This window comes from Anomaloglossus baeobatrachus, chromosome 1, assembly GCF_048569485.1.
Source record: "Anomaloglossus baeobatrachus isolate aAnoBae1 chromosome 1, aAnoBae1.hap1, whole genome shotgun sequence".
In the NCBI taxonomy this organism is placed as follows: Eukaryota; Metazoa; Chordata; class Amphibia; order Anura; family Aromobatidae; genus Anomaloglossus; species Anomaloglossus baeobatrachus.
In genome coordinates, this window is record NC_134353.1 from 860,768,664 (window position 1) to 860,793,853 (window position 25,190).

At 47.5% G+C, this 25,190-nt stretch overlaps 1 protein-coding gene across 2 annotated transcripts in view; it reads right to left on the reverse strand.

Annotated features, from left to right (window-relative positions):
* Window positions 1-22,120, reverse strand: part of MTX3 (metaxin 3) — a 53,069-nt gene extending 30,949 nt beyond the window's left edge. Inside the window, exons 1-3 of one of the 2 annotated variants that reach the window (XM_075325800.1) lie at window positions 21,939-22,119; window positions 13,513-13,582; window positions 6,526-6,602 (exon numbers count right to left, since the gene is read on the reverse strand). In XM_075325800.1, the coding sequence (XP_075181915.1) occupies window positions 6,526-6,602; window positions 13,513-13,582; window positions 21,939-22,007 (216 nt within the window). In that variant the 5' untranslated portion in view covers window positions 22,008-22,119. Of the gene's footprint in view, window positions 1-6,525; window positions 6,603-13,512; window positions 13,583-21,938 lie in introns of both variants that reach the window. The other variant, XM_075325808.1, reaches the window with a different exon arrangement.
* Between the last annotated feature and the right edge of the window lie 3,070 nt (window positions 22,121-25,190).

Here is a 25,190-nt window from a genome sequence, read left to right on the forward strand (position 1 = left end):
TCGTGATGACTCAGGAAGTCCGCTGTCATATTTGAAAGACCCTTTATATGAAGGGTCGAGAGGGGTAGGAGGTGCGGTTCACCACTGGAGGAGCTTATAAGAAGCGGTCATCAAACTGGAATCTTGTGGCCCCCTGGTGATTCATATAAGGCACCGTGGGCTGATTGTTTGATAGTATGCGGACATGGTGGCCATGAAGGGCATGAGAAGGCTATCAACATCTCTACTATCCAAGCTCTCTGAGGTTGGAGGGTTGCGCCATTTTCCAGATTGACCAGGACCCGTGGGATATCTGCGTGTCTAGGCTTGCACTCCAGACCAGCTTGCTGGCATCTGTGGTGACAATCCTCTGTGCCAGAGTCCGCCATGGGATTCCTGTGGAAAATTGTCCATGGATGTCCACCACCAGAGGGAATTTCTTGCTTCCAAGGATAAAACAATTTCCCTTTCTAAATACTCTAATTTTTTTTTTTTTATATGGCAAGGAGGTTTTCCCACTGAAGACCCCTTGAGTGGAACTGGCTCCAGGGCACTGACGCAAAGCAAGATGTCATGGTAACTAAAATAGACATGGCTTTACTGAGGGACATCTTGGAATGACTTATGGCTCGCAGGGCAAGTCTGAAAAGTCCAAATGGAAGTGCTACAAATTGAAAATGATGGAGCCTACCCTGGATGGATAGAACTATTCATAATATCTTCGATGGTCCGGATGAATAGGAACATGGTATTAGGCCTCTGAGGTCTACTACCACCCTGTAGCAGTTGTGATGTAACAGTTTGATGTCGGACTGTACAGATTCCTTCTTGAAAGGATGGGTCTGGATGTATTTGTTTATATATTTTTTTTCAGGATAGTCTATAACGATTCCTGCATTTCAGAATGGAAAACCGATCTGAGTTTAGCAGAAACCCCGGGGACTCTATCGCTTAGAGGTTGCGTTTTTGGGTGCAACCTAGTTGTTTTTACAATAAAAACCACAAGGGACCCATAATAATAGTGACATTCATGAAGATCACTTACCAATCCACGAGATCAACGGGTACCAGATCTGGAGGCCGCGCTGGCTTACCCACCTTCCTGGTGGAGCCACGGGAAGACCTGGACCTCTGGCAGCCATGGCTGGGATGACTACCAGCCTTACAGCCATGAGGTGTTGGGGAGCGCTGTTGCTTGTCTTTAGCCATATCAAGAATGTGCAAAACAAGAAAGCCTGCGGAGACACAATCACATGTTTCTCAACGCTGGCAGGAAACTAGCCAGGTCTTTCACCGGGAAGGAACAACCACGGGAAGGGCAGTCTCCAGTCAAGGAGACCACCTATGCCAAACATGGTATCCATCCACATACAGCTGTTTCGGGGTATTTGCCCCTCATCAGTGTGGAGTAGGAAACTGGCTAGTGGGAGCAATGCCTAGTAGAAGACTACATAAGCAAGTATGGTTGACCTTAGGGAGATCAACATCCAACACCGCGGAGACACCATCATGTGTTTCTCAACGCAGTGGAGACTGCCCTTCCCGTGGTTGTTCTTTCCCAGTGAAAGACCTGGCTAGTTTCCTGCCAGCATTGAGAAACATGTGATGGTGTCTGCGCAGGCTTTCTTGGTTTGAATATTTCCCAGGGGGCATTGCTCTAGAATCACTGCGTTGAGAAACACGTGATGGTGTTGGATGTTGATCTCCCTAAGGTCAATCATCCTTGCTTATGTAGTCTTCTACTAGGCAATGCTCCCACTAGCCAGTTTCCTACTCCACACTGATGAGGGGCAAATACCCCGAAACAGCTGTCTGTGGATGGATACCATGTTTGGCATAGGTGGTCTCCTTGACTGGAGACTGCTCTTCCCGTGGTTGTTCCTTCCCGGTGAAAGACCTGGCTAGTTTCCTGCCAGCGTTGAGAAACATGTGATGGTGTCTCTGCAGGATTTCTTGTTGTGAATATTTCCCAGGGCGCATTGCTCTAGAATCACTGCGTTGAGAAAAACGTGATGGTGTCTCCATGGTGTTGGATGTTGATCTCCCCAAGGTCAACCATCCTTGCTTATATATCAAGAATGTGGGCAGCAGCAAGTGCTTCTTCAGCCAGAGGTCATTTTCCTCCTTTCTGGTCCCGAAAAGCTCCTTCCCCCTGGCGACTCACCCCAGGGCACCGCTGCCCATACCGCCAGGAACACTGCATGGGCGCCGCCATGTTTTCCGCCCTGCCTTCCGGCACGCTCCTGCGACGTCACCCAGCACACCTGTTCACCCAGCATGCTCTGGGCGCGCATCACAGAGCGTGCCCCATACCCAGAAGGCTTACCTGCAGGCCGCAGCCCTGAGGACGGGAGCAGCAGCGGGGCGAGGGGGAGGATGGTGCAGCGGTCCCGAGACCTCGATCGGTCGGTCTGAGCCACCTGCACCCGCACGGACACCAGGTCCCCAGAGGGGTGGTGGACGGCGCTTCCAACCCCGAAGAAAAGCACCACAGGACCCAGCCTGTTCTTACGGTCACCGGACGGGGTTGGGCGAGTTCATGCCTCTTCTGGCACACAATTTCATCTGTACAGAGTTCACAGAATGAGGTCTCCCATCAAGAACAGGAAACCAACTAAAGAGGGGGAGAGGTACCGCCCTTTTATTTCAGAATGGTTTCCTGTCCTTGCTGGGCGGATCCCTCTCTCACGTGGTGCTTTCATGGGTGAGTGGAAAAGTCCAGATACGCAGTTTCAAAATTGCCCAGGTGCTTGATCAGGGTCCGGTACTCGAGAAATAAAAAATAAAGGAAAAATAATGAAGATAAGAATGAAGAATGAAGCGAGCGCTTCATACTTACCAAAGCTCCGTCGTGGCTGTAAACTGCTCCCATAAGGATGTACGCTGCTCCTGCGGCCTCCTTGGACCGGTCATCATTGCTCACCCATATGCACTGCATTCCCCACCCGCTGGCTGGCCTGGCCTCTGTGATTGGTTGCAGTAAACTACGCCCCCAGCATGTGTGACAGCGCATGCCTGCAACCAGTTATCGCGGCTCATTCATTCTCTCCCTGGAGCTTACAGCGGGCAGTCATGCTTTATGGCAGGGGTGGGGAACCTCCGGCCCGCGGGCCGTATGCGGCCCGCGACGACTTTTCCTGCGGCCCCCAAGCTGATTCCCGGGGACTGCAGTGCTGGGGCGGCAGCCGCATCTTGCTGGCTGCTGGCCCTTTAAAACCCCACACAGTGCGTTCAATGCTGAACGCTGCATTTCCTATACCTGAAAGATTACGTCCCCACGCTGGCACTGCCTACGTGAGGACGTACTTTGTAGGTGGGGTCGGCGTGAGGAGCGCTAAAATCAAACAGGAGAGGATTGACTGCCAATCATCCCCCAGGTCTGTTCCCGGCGGCAGTGGCGGCTCCCTGTTCCCGGTGGCGGCTCCCAGTTCCCGGCGGCGGCGGTGGCTCCCTGTTCGCGGTGGCGGCTCCCTGTTCCCGGTGGCGGCTCCCAGTTCCCGGTGGCGGCTCCCAGTTCCCGGTGGCGGCTCCCAGTTCCCGGCGGCGGCTACCTGTGCCCGGCGGCGGCGGCTCCCTGTGCCCGGCGGCGGCGGCTCCCTGTGCCCGGCGGCGGCGGCTCCCTGTGCCCGGCGGCGGCGGCTCCCTGTGCCCGGCGGCGGCGGCTCCCTGTGCCCGGCGGCGGCGGCTCCCTGTGCCCGGTGGCGGCGGCTCCTTGTGCCCGGCGGCAACTGCTCCTCTCTGTGCGCCGGCAGCGCTCTCCATGCCCGCAGCCACCTCCAGCACTCAGTGATCCAGGCCTCCCCCGGTTCTCTAACTGCCTCCAAGCTCCCCCGGGTCTGCCTGTGCCCCCCCCAGCACTCTGCTCCCCTCCTTTCTCCCCAGTGATCTGTGCCGTCTCCCCAGTGATCTCTGTGCCCCCCCAGTCTCCCCAGTGGTCTCTGTGCCCCCCCCCCCCAGTCTCCCCAGTGATCTGTGCCCCCCCCAGTCTCCCCAGTGATCTGTGCCCCCCCCCCAGTCTCCCCAGTGATCTCTGTGCCCCCCCAGTGATCTCTGTGCCCCCCCCCAGTCTCCCCAGTGATCTCTGTGCCCCCCCCAGTCTCCCCAGTGATCTCTGTGCCCCCCCCAGTCTCCCCAGTGATCTCTGTGCCCCCCCCAGTCTCCCCAGTGATCTTTGTGCCCCCCCCCCAGTCTCCCCAGTGATCTTTGTGCCCCCCCAGTCTCCCCAGTGATCTTTGTGCCCCCCCCAGTCTCCCCAGTGATCTTTGTGCCCCCCCCAGTCTCCCCAGTGATCTTTGTGCCCCCCCCCAGTCTCCCCAGTGATCTCTGTGCCCCCCCAGTCTCCCCAGTGGTCTCTGTGCCCCCCCCCAGTCTCCCCAGTGGTCTCTGTGCCCCCCCCCAGTCTCCCCAGTGATCTGTGCCCCCCCCCAGTCTCCCCAGTGATCTCTGTGCCCCCCCCAGTGATCTCTGTGCCCCCCCCCAGTCTCCCCAGTGATCTGTGCCCCCCCCAGTCTCCCCAGTGATCTCTGTGCCCCCCCCAGTCTCCCCAGTGATCTCTTTGCCCCCCCCCCAGTCTCCCCAGTGATCTTTGTGCCCCCCCCAGTCTCCCCAGTGATCTTTGTGCCCCCCCCAGTCTCCCCAGTGATCTTTGTGCCCCCCCCAGTCTCCCCAGTGATCTTTGTGCCCCCCCCAGTCTCCCCAGTGATCTTTGTGCCCCCCCCAGTCTCCCCAGTGATCTCTGTGCCCCCCCAGTCTCCCCAGTGATATCTGTGCCCCCCCAGTCTCCTCAGTGATGTGCCCCCCCCAGTCTCCCCAGTGATCTGTGCCCCCCCCCGCAGTCTCCCCAGTGATCTCTGTGCCCCCCCCAGTGATCTCTGTGCCCCCCCCAGTCTCCCCAGTGATCTCTGTGCCCCCCTCAGTCTCCCCAGTGATCTCTGTGCCCCCCCCAGTCTCCCCAGTGATCTCTGTGCCCCCCCCCAGTCTCCCCAGTGATCTGTGTCCCCCCCCAGTCTCCCCAGTGATCTCTGTGCCCCCCCCAGTGATCTCTGTGCCCCCCCCAGTCTCCCCAGTGATCTCTGTGCCCCCCCCCAGTCTCCCCAGTGATCTCTGTGCCCCCCCAGTCTCCCCAGTGATCTCTGTGCCCCCCCCAGTCTCCCCAGTGATCTCTGAGTCTCCCCAGTGATCTGTGCCCCGACCCTCTCCCAGGTCTGTCTGTGCCTTCAGCCTCTCCCATCCTTCTCTGTGTCATCTGTGTCCCCAGCGTCCCCCAGGTTTGTCTGTGCCTCCAGCCTCTTCCATCATTCTCTGTTCCCCCAGGGCTGTCTGTGTCCCCCCGGCATCCCCCAGGGCTGTTTGCCCCCGGCTATGTATATAACCCCAGCAATGTTTATGCCCCCCAGTCTTGTCTGTGAAACCCAGTGATGTGTATATACCCCCAGTGATGTATGTACCCCCGTGACGTCTATGCCCTGCTGCTTCCCTAGTGATGTATATTCCTCCCAGCCCTCCCCAGCAATGTTTATGCCCCCCCCAGCTATGTCTGTGCTCACCATCAATGATGTATGTACCCCCCAGTGATGTCTATGCCCCCAGCCTCCCCAGTGTTCTATATTCCTCACAACCCTCCCCTGTGGTGTATATGCCCCCATACCCTCCTGTGATGTATATACAGCAGTCCCAGACAACTCAAACCTGGAAAAGATCAACATCGCCTAATATTACAGCTGCACCAAAGAGTAGAAGCTCCAGCCGTCAGTGAGTTAATTGTTTGACCAAATATATTAGGGTAATTTTCAAGTTGATAATTTTGTGCGGCCCCCGAAGGTTGGTAGAAATTTCCAAATGGCACCCGGCAGGAAAAAGGTTCCCCACCCCTGCTTTATGGCTACATGCTGTTATTGAGATGTAGCAAAGCTGGAATCGACGTGGGACCACGTGTGGATTACATCATGCTTTGTGTTTAAGTCAAATTTATTGACTGGAGGGGCTCAAAAACACTGGAAAAAGAATTAACATGCTGCATCTTCAAAATGCAAGCAAAATAGAAATCTCATAGACTTTGCTAGATGAAGGAAATACATTTAGGCCATGTGCTCACGCTGCGTTTTTTTGACGCTGCGTTTTTGGCCTCTAAAAACTCACAAAAACGCACCCGCGGCAAAAAACGCATGCGTTTTTACCGCGTTTTGATGAGTTTTTGATCTCTGCGTTTTTCCAATGCATTGCATGGGGGGAAAACGCAGAAAAACGCAAGGAAGAATTGACATGTCCATTTTTTTTTTTAAGCTCAAAAACGCAGCTTAAAAAAAAAAGTTGTGTGCGGACAGCAAGAATGAAAACACAGACTTTGCTGGGGGTAGCAAAGTCATGCAGTTTTGAGGCCAAAAACGCACCCGAAAAACGCACTGTGTGAACTTACCCTTGGGTGCATCTTTGTGACCTCAAAACGCACCAAAAGATGCACTGTGTGAACATAAGTCTTATAATAAAAGCCCATCAGTTTACAAATCCAGTCATCATAAGCTATAAAACAACATAATTGCAACTCACCTGTTTCCTAAAAAAGCTTAAAATGTTGACAGGTTGGGTAATAATGTCGTCCTCACATGTTAATGTGGGCACTGCAACTAAATGAAAAACACCAGATAAAGTAATTTCCATAACAAAACATTGCATCCTTACAGGACATAAAGGGTTCCTAGCCTATGTGATAGGTACCGAAAACTAAGATAAAGAGTACATTTAAAAGAAAAAATAAACCTAAACACAGTATATTCCTACTTGGCGTATCCCCTGTGAAATGGTTGTTGCGGAAGGATGCAACTTTTATGCACATTTTGCCATATGCATTGAAAAGTGTGAAATACGTACAGGTTATGTGCACACAGTGTACACCGTGTGCAGAATTATTAGGCAAGTTGTATTTTAGAGGATTTTTTTTTTATTATTGATCAACAACTATGTTCTCAATGAGCCCAAAAGACTCAAATATCAAAGCTTAATATTTTTGGAAGTTGGAGTGGGTTTTTTTTAGATTTGGCTATCTTAGGAGGATATCTGTTTGTGCAAGTAACTATTACTGTGCAGAATTATTAGGCAAATTAATAAAAACCAAATATATTCCCATCTCACTTCTTTATTTTCACCAGGTAAACCCATATAACTGCACAAAATTTAGAAATAAACATTTCTGACATGCAAAAACAAAACCCCCAAAAATTGCTGACCAATATAGCACCTTTCTTTATGATGACACTCAACAGTCTACCATCCATAGATTGTCAGTTGCTTGATCTCTTTACGATCAACATTGCGTGCAGCAGCCACCACAGCCTCCCAGACATTGTTCCGACAGGTGTACTGTTTTCCCTCCCTGTAGATCTCCCATTTTATGAGGGACCACAGGTTCTCTATGGGGTTCAGATCAGGTGAACAAGGGGGCCATGTCATTATTTTTTCATCTTTTAGACCTTTACTAGCCAGCCACGCTGTGGAGTAGTTGGATGCATGTGATGGAGCATTGTCCTGCATGAAAATCATGTGGTTTTTCTTGAATGATACAGACTTCTTCCTGTACCACTGCTTGAAGAAGTTGTCTTCCAGAAACTGGCAGTAGGTCTGGGAGTTAAGCTTCACTCCATCCTCAACCCGAAAGGTCCCACAAGTTCATCTTTAATGATACCAGCCCATATCAGTACCCAACCTCCACCTTGCTGGCGTCAGAGTCGGAGTGAAGCTGTCTGCCCTATACTGATCCAGCCTCTGGCCCATCCATCTGGCCCATCAAGAGTCACTCTCATTTCATCAGTCCATAAAACCTTTGAAAAATCAGTCTTAAGATATTTCTTGGCCCAGTCTTGACATTTTATCTTATGTTTCTTGTTCAAAGGTGGTCGTTTTTCAGCCCTCCTTACCTTGGCCATGTCCCTGAGTATGGCAGGCCTTGTGCTTTTCGATACTCCAGTAACGTTGCAGCTCTGAAATATGGCCAAAATGGTGGCAAATGGCATCTTGACAGCTTCCCGCTTGATTTTCCTCAATTCATGGGCAGTTATTTTGCGCCTTTTTTGCCAAACATGCTTCTTGCGACCCTGTTGGCTATTTGCCATGAAACGCTTGATTGTTCGGTGATCACGCTTCAAAAGTTTGGCAATTTGAAAACTGCTGCATCCCTCTGCAAGACATCTCACAATTTTGGACTTTTCAGAGCCCGTCAAATCTCTCTTCTGAGAAATTTTGCCAAAGGAAAGGAAGTTGCCTAATTATTAAGCACACCTTATATAGGGTGTTGATGTCATTACACCACACCACTCCTCATTACAGAGATGCACATCACCTGATTTACTTAATTGTTAGTTGGCTCTCAAGCCTATACAGCTTGGAGTAGGACAATAAGTATAAAAATTATCATGTGATCAAAATACTCATTTGCCTAATAATTCTGCACACAGTGTATTTCAGTCACATTCTGCCCGAAATCCATCTGAAATAATCCCTGCAAAACTGCCTAAAAAATTGGATCTAATGCACAGCAATCTCAAAACGATATTGCTGTGCATGTGTTCTGTGCTTTGTCACTTCTTTTAACCGCATCAGGGTTCGGAATGCCTGGAGCGGTTATCAGGAATAACTTGTCTATTCTTCTTGCGGCATCCACAAAGCTTTGTGCTGCATTCATAGAGTATAGCGGAGAGTTTACCTCAATGGTAGGTCATCACCTTTTGGGAAAAGTGCTAAAACCATATAGTACATATTAGGAAAAAATGGGACATGCCATTGAAGAGGAGCAGTTGAAAGATATATTAAGTAGAATCTTGCGGCTCTCAATAACACACATGTCCTTTGTATATATGCTGTATGATTATATCGACCTCCATTGTTCCTAAATAGGATGGGCTGAGATCCTTCCTTTTGTAATAACTGTTGTATAATAAAGCGTACTGATCCATATGATGTGGACATGTCCTAAATTGGAGGTATTTTGAAACGGAGTGGTGGATCTCATTAATAGCATATATGGCATGGGTTAATAAAAGGTTAACTTCACTGGATGTGCTACCTCCCTCTCCATATCTGTTAAAGGGAATGTGTCAGCAGGATTTTGCTATGTAATCTGAAGACAGCATTCTGTAGGGGTTAAAACCCAGATTTCAGTGATGCTTCTCTTATCAAGTTTCATGCAGTTATTTACTCCCAATGATTTTTTTTTTTTTTTTAACATTGCTGGACTACATAAGCTAGTCAGAATCCGCCCACTCCTGTGATAAACAGCTCACTGGCAATGGACACTGTATACAGAGAGCCTTGTGTGAACAGGGTTAGCTTTCTCAGCTCTGTGGCATGCTAAATAAAATAAACTGTCACAGCTGCTACACCCAGTAAACTAAATGATACATAGCTGGATCAGGGTTCCCTTTGCCTACATCATGCAGCTTTCACATAAGGTAGTAAAAACCTGCTGACAGATTGATTTTAACTGTTGGATCAAGTCCTTGGAGGCAAGCACCCCTTTATCAATTTGCCAGTTCTGCTGCCTAAGCTTTAATTAGCATTAATACTGATTTATCCCCACTTGTATGTATGCTTGAATATGTAGAGGACCTTCCTGTTTCAGAGCACCGCATGTTGCCAGCAGCCTGCATGTTGTATATGGCCAACTTATAGCACATCCGCCTAAGCATGGAGGAGTTTGTGATCAAGGTAATTTGCTTATAGCAATGGAATAAAGGGGTTAATTTAAAGTAAAATACAGCAAAAAATATGTTGGCTTGATGAATGCCCCCAATCCATTTAATGACAGGATTCTGCTACACAAGATATAGCATGTGATTGATCTTGAGGAGGTGAGGAGGATGAACCATATTTTTAATTTTTTTTTCCCTAGAAAATTCTTCTGTTTGCATTCATATAAAAAGATATGATGATTGTGTATATTTATACTTAGAATTCACACAGGTTTAAAGGTTGGGCGGGGGATAGGTGTTTGTATTTTCTATGCTTATTGTTATTGCTGTAGGCTAGCTTGATCATCACCATAGAGTTAAATGGGGTGGCAGGATGCATGTGCGACCTGCAGCTCCATTTAACTCTTGCAGTCAGGGAAAGTGGTGGATATAAGTCCCCCATTTTGGCCATTGGTGGGGTCCTAGCTGTGAGACCCACAATGATCTATTAATTTTCATCTATCCAGCAGATAGGAAATAACTTGTTTTAGTAAGCCCAGACCTCTCCTTTAAAGGGATCCTGTCACCAGACTTGGCGACTATAAGCTGCAGCCACCACAGGTGAGCTCTTATATTCAGCATTCCAGAATACTGTATATAAGAGCCCAGGCTGCGTTGTAAAACATAAAAATCACTTATAATACTCATCTACAGGGCGGTCTGGTTTGATGGGCGTTGCTGCAGTCCGGACCGGCGCCTCCTCTCGGCGATGATCGCCATCCTCCTTTTACCCAGCCCAGTATGGATGACATGTCCTTCGTCATCTAAACAAGCCAGCACCGCTGTCCTCCGCAGGTGCTGTTTGATCTGCCCTGCTCAGGGCACATCAACGTACTGTAATCCACAGGCGTGAGGAAAGGTGAAAGACTGCCCGCGCATGCGCACTACACCACCTTGATTTGCCCTGAGTAGGGCAAATCAAAGCGCCTGTAGAACCACAATGCTGGTTTGTGTGGATGACGTAGGACACGTCATCCTTACTGGGTTTGGTCAAAGGAGGACGACAATCGCAGCAGAGAGGAGGAGCTAGACTGGAGAGGAGGCGCTGGACCGGACTGCCCCCGTAGACTAGTATTATAAAAGTGATTTTTATGTTCTACAGAGCAGCCTGGGCTCTTATATACAGTACTAGCTGTAGTAACCGGGCGTTGCCTGGGATAGTAACTGTCTCTCTGTCTCTCTCCCAGTCTCTGTCTGTGTGTCGCTGTCTGTCTCTTTCCTTGTCTGTGTCTATGTCTCTGTCTCTCTCTGTATTTGTATCAGTCTGTCTCCATCTCTGTCTGTCTCTCTGTCTCTGCGTCTGTCTCTATGTGTGTGTCTTTCTGTCTGCCTCTTTGCCCGGTCTGCCTCTTTCCAGGGCTGTCTCTCTCTATCCGCCCCCCCCCACCGTCATATTCCCTCACACATAACCTTCTTATACTAACAGTTTATTTTGTTCCTATAGCAACCACTGACAGTTGCTATTAATAGCCTGTAGCTCCCAGCTCCATTCAGTTTAATTAAGGCATGTTTTTTGGAGAGTAACTGTAAAGCGCAGGGTTACATTTTCCCTCCCATACATAGTCTATGACGTTCCCTGAGTCACATGGGGTGTCTGTGCAAAATTTCGTGATTGTAAATGCGACGGTGCGGATTCCTTTAGCGGACACACACACACACACACACACACAGCTTTATATATTAGATTTTGGAATGCTATATGAAAGGGCTCACTAGTGCTGGCCGCAGGTTATAACCTCCAAATCTGGTGATAGGTTCCCTTTAAATTTATCAGAATCTCTCATTATTCCCAAAGCAGAACAAGCATGCGAACACAAAGGTTTAATGTATAGCTACACCATGCAGACATCTTGATGTTTAATTACAAGTGAGTAATAAGAAATGACTTGTAATCTGGGATAAGGACATCAAAACAGCCAGGCAGGTTTAATCAGAGTATACAGCACATGCCTAAGATAAAACAAAAAACTATATGTTTATTTAAATACCAGACCCTTCAATGGAGAAAGAGGTTACACAATCCCCTCAAATCCCCTATCACCTAAAGAAAACTAATTAGTAAGCGTTCTTTCCACAGTAAGTAACGACTATGTGAGTAGGATAGGGAATATCTCAGTGTAAACTAGTAATGCTATCCAGAACATGTACGTATATTAAATAGACAATTCTTCAAGTGGAAATGTCCCTAGAATGCAATGTTAATTCCCTTTCCACATATTCTTCATTATTCTACAGAAATCAAATTTCTTCATCAAATGTCTTTTTCTGTTTCAGATGGGATACAGCAAGGATGAAAATTCACTTTTCAAATTTGTTGCAAACTTTTCACAAGGTTTCCTGCTAATTATATTTCGGTGCACAGGGGCCTGAGTCTCCTCCCTATCTGTGATTCCCCAGCCCCTTCGCCTCTATCTAGTCTATGAATGACAGGTTACTTCTCAGATTTCAAACAGAGGAGGGAAGTCACTCACAGACTGAAGGCAATCGAGTGGCCAAGGAATCAAAGACGGGGAGGAGAAGCTCCAATGTACAGTCCGGCCCCTGTGTACTGAAATCTAATTAGCAGAAAATTTCAAACACTGATTAAAGAAGAACAAAGCAGAATTCTTCACTAAGGGTATTAATTTAATTTATATTATAGCCATGTCTTTACATTAGAAAATCATGCTGACAGATTCTCTTTAAAGAGTAGTAGTTTTTTTTTACCATATGCAGTACATATACAGTAACATGGTGAAAAATATGCAATTCTACTATTTATTTTGTGTGTTTTGAAGGGAGGGGGCACCACAAATTCTTTTTCAGAGCATTTGTGTTACCAGTAAATGGAAGCCCCCTATACTTCCATTGACAGATGACAAACCTGAGTGGAGATTATTTTTCTGTGTGCAGTGATTTGAAGCCTTTATTGGACACATTTTACATGACATTTTGGATCATATTTATCTTGTGCTCTATGCTGAGCACTTACATTGGAGTTGCTTCTGGGCTTCTTCAGGTGTTCTCAGTTCCCTGCGATTGCTCAACTACTTAACTGAGCAGTTAGTCCAAGATCACTGCTAGTCGTAGCATTTTGCCCATTGGTGCATGTTGGCTTTATTTACATGTGCTCTGTGTTTTGACCTATTGCTGAAATAATTAACAGGAGAAGAAGAGTTAAAATCTACTATAGTAATATAGTAGTTTCTGTCCTGAAAAATAAATTTATACTTTGAATGCGCAGAGCTAATAAACTGCTAGAAATACACTTACCTGGCTTATCCTCTTCACCTCTTATCCAGCGGCAGCCCAGATTTTAACCCTTTGTCTCCTGTTATCTATTTCTGCAATCCAAGGGGCCGCAGCAGCCAAATTTTTTTAGCGTATTCCTTGGTAGTGGGTACACAACCCCCAACAGGTGAACACTCAGCGACTTCAGTATTACTGGTTTTCTCAAAGATAAGATCCTATTGCGCTTGTCTTTTCTTAGTGTTTTCCTTAGACCTATTGCTGCCAGATCTTGGACCTACTGTGACCATCCATTTGCCTTACCCCTTTGCTCTGATCCGCTATCATCCTGGTATTCTGACCCCCGAACTGTGACATAACTACGCCTTTGTCTATCCTGTTAGTCCCAGTCATGCTCTCTTGGTATTTGACCGCAGAAAATTTGACTACTCTGCCTCACTGCATGTCCGTGTGTATTGACTCGTGTCACACTAGCTGAGCTAAGTGTGAAAAATTAGATATCTCCAATTAAGGAGCAGGTCTCTGATTTGTTAAAGTAGATCACCTAATGGGTCCTCTGCAAGAATATGTGATACACAAAACCTACCTTGTGTACCTGCCCAGGTATAATCCACAGGATTTAATATCAGTGGGGCACCACTAAATTTTGCATAGGCCTAGAAGATAAAAGCAAAATAAAAAGTTACGAAAAAAAATATATATTTATGGTTAGAATTCACATAAATAAAAGTAAAAAACTCAGTACAGTACAACTGGCAGCCCGGAAGGCAGAAATCGTGGTAGTTACCCCATAGTATATGGACGCTACTGCACACAATACCCAATAACCACTCAGTTAATAGTTTCTTTAAAAAGCAATTCACATCTCACTAAGTGATGCTGTAAATGTAATCAATTATCCGTAAGGGTCCGACCTCTGGGATCCCCAACCTATCCTGAAAAAGAAGGGGCAGCAATGCTTCATACCCTACACAGCGGTGTTCATGGCCATCTGAAAGTGCAGGAATTTGCAACTGGACCCACTTACAATGGGCCACACAGAGTCTCAGTCTGGATTCACACATCTGTTTTTCATGGTGTTTGAAAGGGCCACGATGCACAGACCGGCTAAGGGTCTCCTGACCGGCACTTGACAGTCCCATATATGCTTATGAGACTGTCAGAAACAAGGGCTAGTTCGTACACCGGATGTCTGAACACAGCCTAATAGCTTACAATGCAATGAAGAGAAAGCAGTATTGGTGTAGAACTGCAAAATAATCATCCGAGATTCAGCTTCTTCAGGATCATAAAATAATGACATATCCTAGTGAAAAGCCATGACTTAAAGGTGTTATCTGGAAAAAATGAGAAGTTTACTGGTGGCTTGAAGCTGTAATAAAATAAATGATAGCTACCGAAATTTACCTGGATCCAGCACTGGCTGCTCTGTTTTCTGTACTCCAGGTGCAGTCACACAACTCCTTCCTTGACAAAGCATCTCACGAAACGCGCGTCGGGCTGCATGTGGGGACCTCCATATAGGTGAGCCGTGCATTATATTGCCGTATTAACTGATAAATGTATGGACACTTTGTACCTGATATATTGAATATTTGTACTGATATATGTATTTAAGAACTAACAGAGTTAAATAGATGGGTAGAGTGCTCAAAAAGGGACTAACATGTAATCTCAACCCTATTTTAAAATGTACAATTTTATTAATATTCATTAAAATGTACCCATAAACAGACACACAAACATATAAATGAGAATGGATCACGTTATCCTTGTAAATAACCAAGGAGTTTTATATACACACTCACTTTAGGAAAGGGAAACTAATATAGCCCTATAAGGGTAGTGTTTCCCTACCTAACAACGGAGGGTATGACACCATAAGTTACCGGGCGCCCCCGTTCCACGTCGGCTCTCCCTCTCCCTGATATAGGGATGGGATGGAAAGCCCTATAGTGGTGCTTGCACAGTACAATATATATGCATTCCCAAATGGTAATACTCCTCCCTGTATTGTTTTCCTTAGATCAAGAAGGTATCAATTTACTGATCTATAACCAGGAATCCCTATTCATGATACTAGCACTGTGCAAGACGTATAGACTTCTATTCCTAATAAATTATCTTTATGCAAGGTAGTGATCCATAAGAGTTATTTACAACCACATGTGTTACAGGGTGGTATACCCCAAAAGTATATTACAGTCACCTAGAGTCATATCACAAGGGGCTGAGATAATCTCCCCATTATACCCCAGGAGCAAAGCATAAAAGCAGAAAAGATTAATTACTTCCCTGAGAAGCAGGAATCCAGGCCTGCCAGGCCTCAACACGTTTCTCCTCTCCCTTCAGAGGTTCATCAGGAGGCTAAGGGGAGACGGCAGCGGGTCCTGTTCAATAACAATCCATGGCTGTAATGGATTCCTGCTTCTCAGAGAAGTAATTCATCTTTTCTCCCTGTTATACTATATTTTATAGAATATGATTGGAGCAACCTTTTCTCTTTTGCAGTAATTTGCAGGGGTGTCTATATCCCATTTTTCTTTCAGCTCCTGAGGTAGAATGGGGAGATTATCTCAGCCCCTTGTGATATGACTCTAGGTGACTGTAATATATGTTTGGGGTATACCACCCTGTAACATATGTGGTTGTAAATAAGTCTTATGGATCACTACCTTGCATAAAGATAATTTATTAGGAATAGAAGTCTATACATCTTGTACAGTGCTAGTATCATGAATAGGGATTCCTGGTTATAGATCAGTAAATTGATACCTTCTTGATCTAAGGAAAACAATACAGGGAGGAGTATTACCATTTGGGAACTCATATATATTGTACTGTACAAGCACCACTATAGGGCTTTCCATCCCATCCCTATATCAGGGTCAGGGAGAGGGAGAGCCGACGTGGAACGGGGGCGCCCGGTAACCTATGGTGTCATACCCTCCGTTGTTAGGTAGGGATACACTACCCTTATAGGGCTATACTAGTTTCCCTTCCCTTTCCTAAAGTGAGTGTGTATATAAAACTCCTTGGTTATTTACAAGGATAACGTGAGCCATTCTCATTTATATGTTTGTGTGTCTGTTTGTGGGTACATTTTAATGAATATTAATAAAAATTGCACACTTTAAAATAGAGTTGTGATATATGTATTTAGTTAGGCTACTTTCACACATCCGGATTTTTGCTCTGCGGCACAATACGGTGTTCTGCAGAAAAACCGCAACCGGCTTTTGTAACGCCGGTTGAGGGTTTTTTTTGCATAGACTTACATTAGTGCCGTATTGTGCCGCAGGGGCTTGCGTTCGGTCCGGTTTTGGCCGCATGCGGCAGATTTAGCCGATGCCGCGGCCGGATCGAACGTTCCCTGCAACGTTTTTTGCTCCGGCAAAAAACACCGCATCGCGCCGCATCCGGCCGCTGCGGCGCATTTTTCAATGCATACCTATGGAGGCCGGATGCGGCGCGATGCGGAAAAAAAACGCATCCGGTCGCCGCATGCGGTTTTTTTCCACTGTGCATGCTCAGTAGCATGCCGCAACCGGAAAAAAACGGACGGGCCGCATGTAAAAACTTATGCAAAGGATGCGGTGTTTTCGCCGCATCCGTTGCATAGTTTTCACAGCCGGATTGAGCCGCAGGGCTCAAACCGGATGTGTGAAAGTAGCCTCACTTGCCCATTTTTTCTCTGGCCTACACTATATATAATTTAAAACACCATTGTCATCTGGTTGCTCCCCCGCTTTTGGGTTGTATCTGTGTACTCCTTGTGACCTCTATTATATGTAATGTCTGTTATATATGTCTTTTTAATGTATCCCAATAAATATTTTGATATATTTTATTCATTTCTTGGGTTGATTGATCTGCTTGCTCTGGCCATATAATTGTGTTTCAATGGTATGACTCGTCCAAGGATCGCATCACAATGCTTGGATTGGCCGGTGGCTCTCCTTACCCGAGTGCGATAGCTACATAGAAATACACGCTCGGGTCAGGAGAGCTGCGGGCCAATCCAAGCATTGTGATGCGATACTTGGATAAGTCATACAGTTGTGGGACTGTGCCCTGAGTGCAGAAAACAGAGTGGCCTGTGCTGGATCCTGACCTGAGTGTGTATTTTTATGCAGCTATCACACATGGGTCAGGAGAGCCGCCGACCAGTACGAGCATTGTGATGTGATCCTTGAATGAGTCACATAGCCATGTGACTGCGCCCTTAAACAGGAAGAGGAGACGTCACCACTCCACAAGCAGCAGCACCACTGTGGCCTGTGATGGGCTGCAGCGGTCACAGGGTTTGAGCAGCACATCATCATATTTTATTAAGCCTTTGCTTGAAACATATCTTTGTGGATAGGATATTTTTATCACTCAAAAGAACCTGTCATCATATATAAAGCCTCTGGACTGCTGCCGTAGCCTTATGAAGGATAATTGGTTTGTAAAGCATTCACTTTCAGCATAAAAAAAAATAAATCTAACATGTTACTTGTTTACCTGTAAATAGCCAAATCAGAGGTTTCCAGTCTCAGAAGTAGTCATACACTACATGATTGCAAGTCAGCCCCAGCGTCATGTAGAGCATACATAGTGAAGCAAGGTCACCGCCTGATCATTCACACTGCGCAGGAGTGGGGCATGACTTAGGAGCCACGACTGCATGGACACTGACCAAACAAAACTGTTCACAAATTGACCACACAATTTGCAGCAATTTTACAATACAACCTACAATACCATTTCCCCTACAATGTAATGCACAGTGAAATGGTGGGGAGGGAATTTGCTGGGCAGCCCCTCCATCTCAATCCCTGCTACACAAGAGTTAGTGGCAATAGAAAATTATTTAATGAAAGCTCACAATTATAATGATGTTTAGATGTCCATATGGGAGCCATTTGTACCAGATCCAATTAAAATAGCATGTAAAAAAGCAGATACTGAATGGTTCCATTTGACGGATTAATTAAAAACACTGGCTTCCGATTCTATCCATTTTTGTTACATTTTGAACAAATCTGTTTTTACTAGAACAGTCTGAGCAATTGGGCATGTGCAGTGCTAAAAAAAACATTTCCCATAAACTTTAAGATTAATAAAACAAAACCCTTATTACCCCGATTGCCACAGCACCAGGCCAATTGGAAGAGCTGGGTAAAGCACTGAGATTGTCACATCTAATGGATGCGACAATTCCTAGGCGGATACACGCTGCTATCCTGAGGCTGGTGGGTCCCAATAACCATGGGCCTTCCCAGCCTGAGAATACCAGCCCTCATCTATCGGATTTATCTTGGCTGGGTATCAAAATTAGGGGCATCGCATGTCATTTTTTAAAATATTTAAATAATAATAATTATTAGGTACTACTACTATTATTATTATTATTATTATTAATAAAAAAAATTGATACACAGCCAAGATAAGCCCAGGGCTGGGGGTGGCAGCATGTAGCCATGGCTTTTATCTGTTCTGGTATCACTATAAAAGGGACCCTATGCCATTTTTTTAACAAGCGCCTAAAGCAGTGAATATGTATGAGGACTGATAAGCTGACTCGGAAATAGTGTTACAGCCGCGTGGGAGGCTCAGTAAGTATAGTCTCCTGCTTTCACCCTTTTATTTTTACAGGTAATGTTCGGGTACCCCTAGACTTATATGGGGTTAAGCATCCGGGCAGATGTTCGGGTTCAAACCCGATCCCGAACCAGACTTTTTTTTTTTTTTTTTTTTTAAAGTCCGGCCGGACCAGAACATCTGCGGGTTCGCGCCTCTCTAATTATAAGAGCAAGAATAAAAAATGATATGTGGACACATAAAAAACAGACTATTTTTCATCTGTGTGTTGGATCCGAGATTTATAAGTGGTGAGTGTGTCTTTTCACGGATAGGAAAAAAAAATAAAATAAAATGAACTACAAAGCTTCTGTACATTGATGCCATCCATCTGTTTTCCGTGATTTTCACGGACTCATAGACCTGTATGGGTAATTTTGATATGAGGTTCAGATCAAAAACTGACATGTCTGTTGATTTTTATTTTTTTTTTTGCAAATAAATGGTCCACAAAAAATGAGATATGTGAACAGCACCCATAGACTATAGTGGGTATGTGATCTATCACAGACAGAACATTAATGTGACTGCTCAACACCTGAATGAGGCCTAGCACAAGAACATAAAAATCAGAAACGTAACTAACTTATTTGCACTTTCATATCTGCACAGTGACGTGAGAGATCGTACTACGTATACAATGATTTCCAGCACAAAAAAGATGTCATGTACATTCTTCACATGCCAAGATGGCCAACACTGACCCGATTGTACTCCAACTGGAAATGATGATAACTAACTGGGTTCGAGAGAACAGCAAATGCTATAAAACGGTAATATATCGAGAATATCAAGATAACAAATGTTTCAAATTCTTCTGATTGAAACTGAAGGGAAATTTTATCAAAACTTAAACCCTGTCCTCATCATATCTAAGATCCAATTTCAAAATTTACATCAAACAAACCATCCATCGCCTATAGAGTCCCACTCTAAAAAGGAAGTACCGTATTTTTAGTTTTATTAGACGCACCCTAAATTTAGAGATAAAAAGGTAAAAATAAACATAAATTGGGTCAGTCTTAAGCGGGCTTTACACGCTACAATATATGTTCCGACGTGTCGGCGGGGTTACGTCGTGTTGGCGGGGTTACGTCGTAAGTGATGCACATCCGGCATCGTAAGTTATATTGTAGCTACGTGCGATTGCGATTGAACGTTAAAACGTTCAGCGCATGCACGTCGTTCAATTCCTAAAACTTGAACGTGAGGTTGTTCAATGTTCCCGAGGTAGCGCACATCGCAGTGTGTGACACCCCGGGAACATTGAACACATCTTACCTGCCTCCCGCGGCTCCCGCCGGCAATGCGGAAGGAAGGAGGTGGGCGGGATGTTTACGTCCCGCTCATCTCCGCCCCTCCGCTTCTATTGGCCGGCTGCCGCGTGACGTCGCTGTGACGCCGAATGTCCCTCCCACTCCAGGAAGTGGATGTTCGCCGCCCACATGGAGGTCGTATGAAGGGGAAGTATGTGTGACGGGAAATAATCGTTTGTGCAACACAAACGATGGGGGCGGGTATGATCGCATACGATATCGTATGCAAAATCGTAAGGTGTAAAGCAGGCTTTATACTCCGGTGTTGTCTTACCAGAGGGTGTCGGCAGAGGTGGTGGAGTCACAAGAGGCAGGGGCGATGCTGGTGGGGTATGTCCTGGCAGCGGTGGGGTCTGTCCTGGCAGCAGAAGCTGCGGTGGCTGTGCGGAGCATTCCTGTGCAGCAGGTGTCCCAGATACTCTGTCAGCGGTCCTGGCTTCAAAGAAATGGCACTCGAAGTGGCGCATGCGCAGATGGAGCTCTCAGCCGAGAGCTCCATCTGCCACGCACTGACACCGAGCGCCATCATTTGAACCCAGAGCACCTCGGACACCCCGCCGCATCGGCCTGCTCCATACAGCCACTGCAGCCCGCACAGAGAGGAAGCCGCCCGCACAGTAAGCTATAGTCGGATTTTAAGACGCACCCTTCATTTTCCTCCCAAATTTTTAGGAGGAAAAGTGCGTTTTATAATCCAAAAAAATACGGTTTATACCGTTCAGTAGGATGCCAGTGCATAGAATAACATTTTCTACTGTTCCAATCTACTTTTTTTTTTTTGCGTATCGAAGGCGAAAATGTTCTCATGGAGACAGAAGGAAACTAAATGGGTATTTTGGACGTTTTTACCACTGTACGCACTGAGAAGCAATAAAAAAACCATGGCGTGAACCCTGCCTAAGGCCTCCTTCACACGTTCGTGCAAAACGATAACATTTTGCACGGTACATATGTGTTTGTTCAGAGTGATGTCCCTGTGCTATCCGTGTAACATCCGGACAGCACACACTTAGCATGATCTGGTATAAATACCTGTCCCCGATGCTGCTGTTATTTCCAGGTCTGCGGTGAGTGCAGTGAATATGTATGAGGGGGGCCGGAAATAACAACAGAGGCAGAGACAGCAGCGCCGGAGACAGGTAGGTATAACAATTCTTTATTTATAAGTCACCTGTGTTTTCTCTGGTACGTGTCACACTGATGTCACAAGGATCACATCGGTGTGCGGTCCATTCGACACCCGGCAGAAACCGAACATGTCGCCATGTGGAGCACACGGACATGCATGTGCGCCACAAGGACACACGGTCCAATTCAAAACAGAGGTGTGCACAGATCCATTGATTTTAATGAGTCTACGTGTGTCTGTGTACCCAGTACGTGTGAAAATGGATGTCACTGCGCCTCAAGCCGGCGTGCAGCGCAGTGCACGTCAGGAAAGGGGGTGCATATCAGGCCGAGGGTGCAGATAAGTGCCCGTCGGGAAAGGGGGAGGGGGGGCAATGCCCGTCAGGAAAGGGGGTGCCCGTCAGGCTGGAGGTGCCAGGGAGTGCCCGTCTGGCCGGGTAGGGAAGGGGTGCAGAGGAGTGCCCGTCAGGCTGGGATGGGGGAGCAGAGGAGTACCCGTCAGGGCGGGAAAGGTGCAGAGCACTGCACGTCAGGCCGGGAGGGGGGGGGGGTGCAGAGCAATGCACGTTAGGGCCGGAGGGGTGGGGGTGGGGTTGCAGGGCAATGCACGTCAGGGTCGGGGGGGTGCAGGGCACTGCACGTGTCAGGCCGGGGGGGGGGGGTGCAGGGCACTGCACGTCAGGCCGGGAGGGAGGGGGGGTGCAGAGCAATGCACGTCAGGCCGGGAGGGGGGGGGGGGTGCAGAGCACTGCACGTCAGGCCGGGAGGGGGGGGGGGTGCAGAGCACTGCACGTCAGGCCGGGAGGGGGGGGGGGGGTGCAGAGCACTGCACGTCAGGCCGGGGGGGGTTGCAGAACACTGCACGTCAGGATGTCTGTGCAGAGCGCAATGATGGTGGGTGCACCTGTCCACTGCTACATCTTCTGGGTTGCGCCGCTCTTACCAGTACAACCAGGCATTCGGGGTGCACGGAGGGTAGACCCCAGTCACCACCCCAATACCTCAGCTCCATAACGGGGAGCCCCGGGGCAAACCGGCCACAACAACCGAGCGCCGGTCCGGAATTTCCTGCCGGTGACTCAACCTCGTACGATGTCCGTCCCCCGAAGAGGCGGAGCCATAACTACATAAACTGCACGAGACCTGCGAATAACTCCGCCCACTACGGGGAAAGCCGCTAAGGTAAACATTCATACACCACGCCCACTTATGACATTTCTGTACGCCCCGCCCACATGTATAAACGCTCCTCCCACCTCAATGACGTCATTCGGAAGTTTCTTCCTGTGCCTTCATCCCGTGCAGGACGCTGTGCACATTGTCATCACCTGCCGCATCTGGTGACGCGGATTTTGGAGAACATAGAAACAAAAACAAAACAAAATATTTTTCTACAACTTATTTGGAGTAATTTATTGGAGAAATCATTTAATCAGGACTTGTTTTTAGTTTGCTCCTCCAGTGTCTTCACCACTATGGACTTCAAGATGCAACAACATTTTTTGTAACTATGAAGTTCTATACACAACATTGTGCCCAATAATTGTTCCTGCAATTTTAGGTTTGTTTTTGCTTTATTATTTCCATTTCTATGTATTATTGTTAAGAGCTTTTAATGCCAAAAATATTCCAGGCCCTCACGAGAATAACATTACCGGAAATCCGCACACCACGGGTATGATGCGGCTATGAAGTAGGAAGGCTTCTTTAGGGTTGAATCAGGTTTCAGATTAGATAACTACAGGGGCCATCCAGGGGACACATGCTATCAGTGCCATCCAGGGGACACATGCTATCAGTGCCATCCAGGGGACACATGCTATCAGTGCCATCCAGGGGACACATGCTATCAGTGCCATCCAGGGGACACATGCTATCAGTGCCATCCAGGGGACACATGCCATCAGTGCCATCCAGGGGACACATGCCATCAGTGCCATCCAGGGGACACATGCCATCAGTGCCATCCAGGGGACACATGCTATCAGTGCCATCCAGGGGACACATGCTATCAGTGCCATCCAGGGGACACATGCTATCAGTGCCATCCAGGGGCAGACATGCCATCCAGGGGCGGACATGCTATTAGGGGTGGACATGCCATCAGTGCCATCCAGGGGCGGACATGCCATCCAGGGGCGGACATGCCATCATTGCCATCCAGGGGCGGACATGCCATCATTGCCATCCAGGGGTGGACATGCCATCAGTGCCATCCAGGGGCGGACGTGCCATTAATGCCATCCAGGGGACACATGCTATCAGTGCCATCCAGGGGACACATGCTATCAGTGCCATCCAGGGGCAGACATGCCATCAATGCCATCCAGGGGACACATGCTATCAGTGCCATCCAGGGGACACATGCTATCAGTGCCATCCAGGGGCAGACATGCCATCCAGGGGCGGACATGCTATTAGGGGTGGACATGCCATCAGTGCCATCCAGGGGCGGACATGCCATCCAGGGGTGGACATGCCATCATTGCCATCCAGGGGCAGACATGCCATCATTGCCATCCAGGGGCGGACATGCCATCATTGCCATCCAGGGGTGGACATGCCATCAGTGCCATCCAGGGGCGGACGTGCCATCCAGGGGCGGACATGCCATTAATGCCATCCAGGGGACACATGCCATCCAGGGGCGGACATGTCATTAGTGCCATGCAGGGATGGACATGTCATTAGTGCCATCAAGGGACGGACATGCCATCCAGGGGCGGACGTGCCATCCAGGGGCGTACATGCCATCAGTGCCATCCAGGGGCGGACATGCCATTAATGCCATCCAGGGGACACATGCCATCCAGGGGCGGACATGTCATTAGTGCCATGCAGGGACGGACATGTCATTAGTGCCATCAAGGGATGGACATGTCATCAATGCTATCCAGGGGCGGACATGCCATCAGTGCCATCCAGGGGCCGACATCTCATCAGGGCCATCAAGGGACAGGCATGTCATTAGTGCCATCCAGGGACAGACATGTCATTAGTGCCATCCAGGGGCAGACATGCTATTAGTGCCATGGAGGGGTGGACATGCTATTAGTGCCATCCAGGTACGGATATGTCATTATTGCCATCCAGGGGCGGACATGTCATTGGTGCCATTCGGGGGTTGACATGCTATTAGTGCCATCCAGGGGGCGGACATGCCATCGGTGCCATCCAGGGGTGGACATGCCATTAATGCCACCCGGGGGCGGACAAGTGTTTGTGCCATCCGGGGGCAGACATGGTATTAGTGCTACTTCTGCAGCCACACGGAGACCTGAGAGGTGAGGAGGGCTCTTCACCTACAAAGCAGGAGGAATTGTGCATTATTCTGAGTTATTGGACTGTAAAGGGCCCATACACTGTTCTTGCACAGGGTCTTCTCATGTGTCCGCTCCCAGGACCTTCCTAGATGATATATTGTATGAGTCTACCGCCTCGGCTCCATTTGCGCATCGATTCCGAGAGCATTGGAAGTGATATACTCACGACCCTCGGCTCAAGCTCTGCTGCGAGCATGAGCAGAGAGTCATGCGACTGATCACAGCTGCGGAGGAGAGGGAGAGATTCATTTCTCCCTCTTCTTTACCTGTCTCGCTGTATACCACACTGCACTCAGATAAGTGCGATGTTTCATTGACTTGTATGGGGGCATGTGAACCGAAATTCGCTGCCAAATGCAGCATGCTGCAATTCTTTTCTCATTCCGACATGTCATGAGAAAAAGATAGCAGATGGACACTGCCCCATAGTTTTACACTAGTGCGAGTGCAATCTGAGGTTTTATGCTTACCCCCCTTCATTTGGCCCAACTCAATATTTTGCCACTTTTTTATTTTAGGTCGTAGTCCAGGTTTTATACTTCTTCCAGATGACAGAAGAACATAGTTATGACCATTCCTTCAGTGAACCATCACTTCATTACAATTAACAGCCATGTTTAGCATACGTGCAATCAATCATAGCTGTGCATTTCCTTTTTATGTCCGCTTCCCTAAATCTGCAAGTATTTAAAATAATGTTGTTTAATTTTACTTCAGAGATTTTTTACTGTAAGTCTTTGTCTGGAAAAATCATCAGTTCCATAATGATGTGCTTCCTGCTTCTATAACATCTCATCCTCAAAAAAGAAGCTGTGGGAGTAGAGACATGTTGCCTAATGTTTAGCCCTTTTTTTATCACTAAAATGGCACTC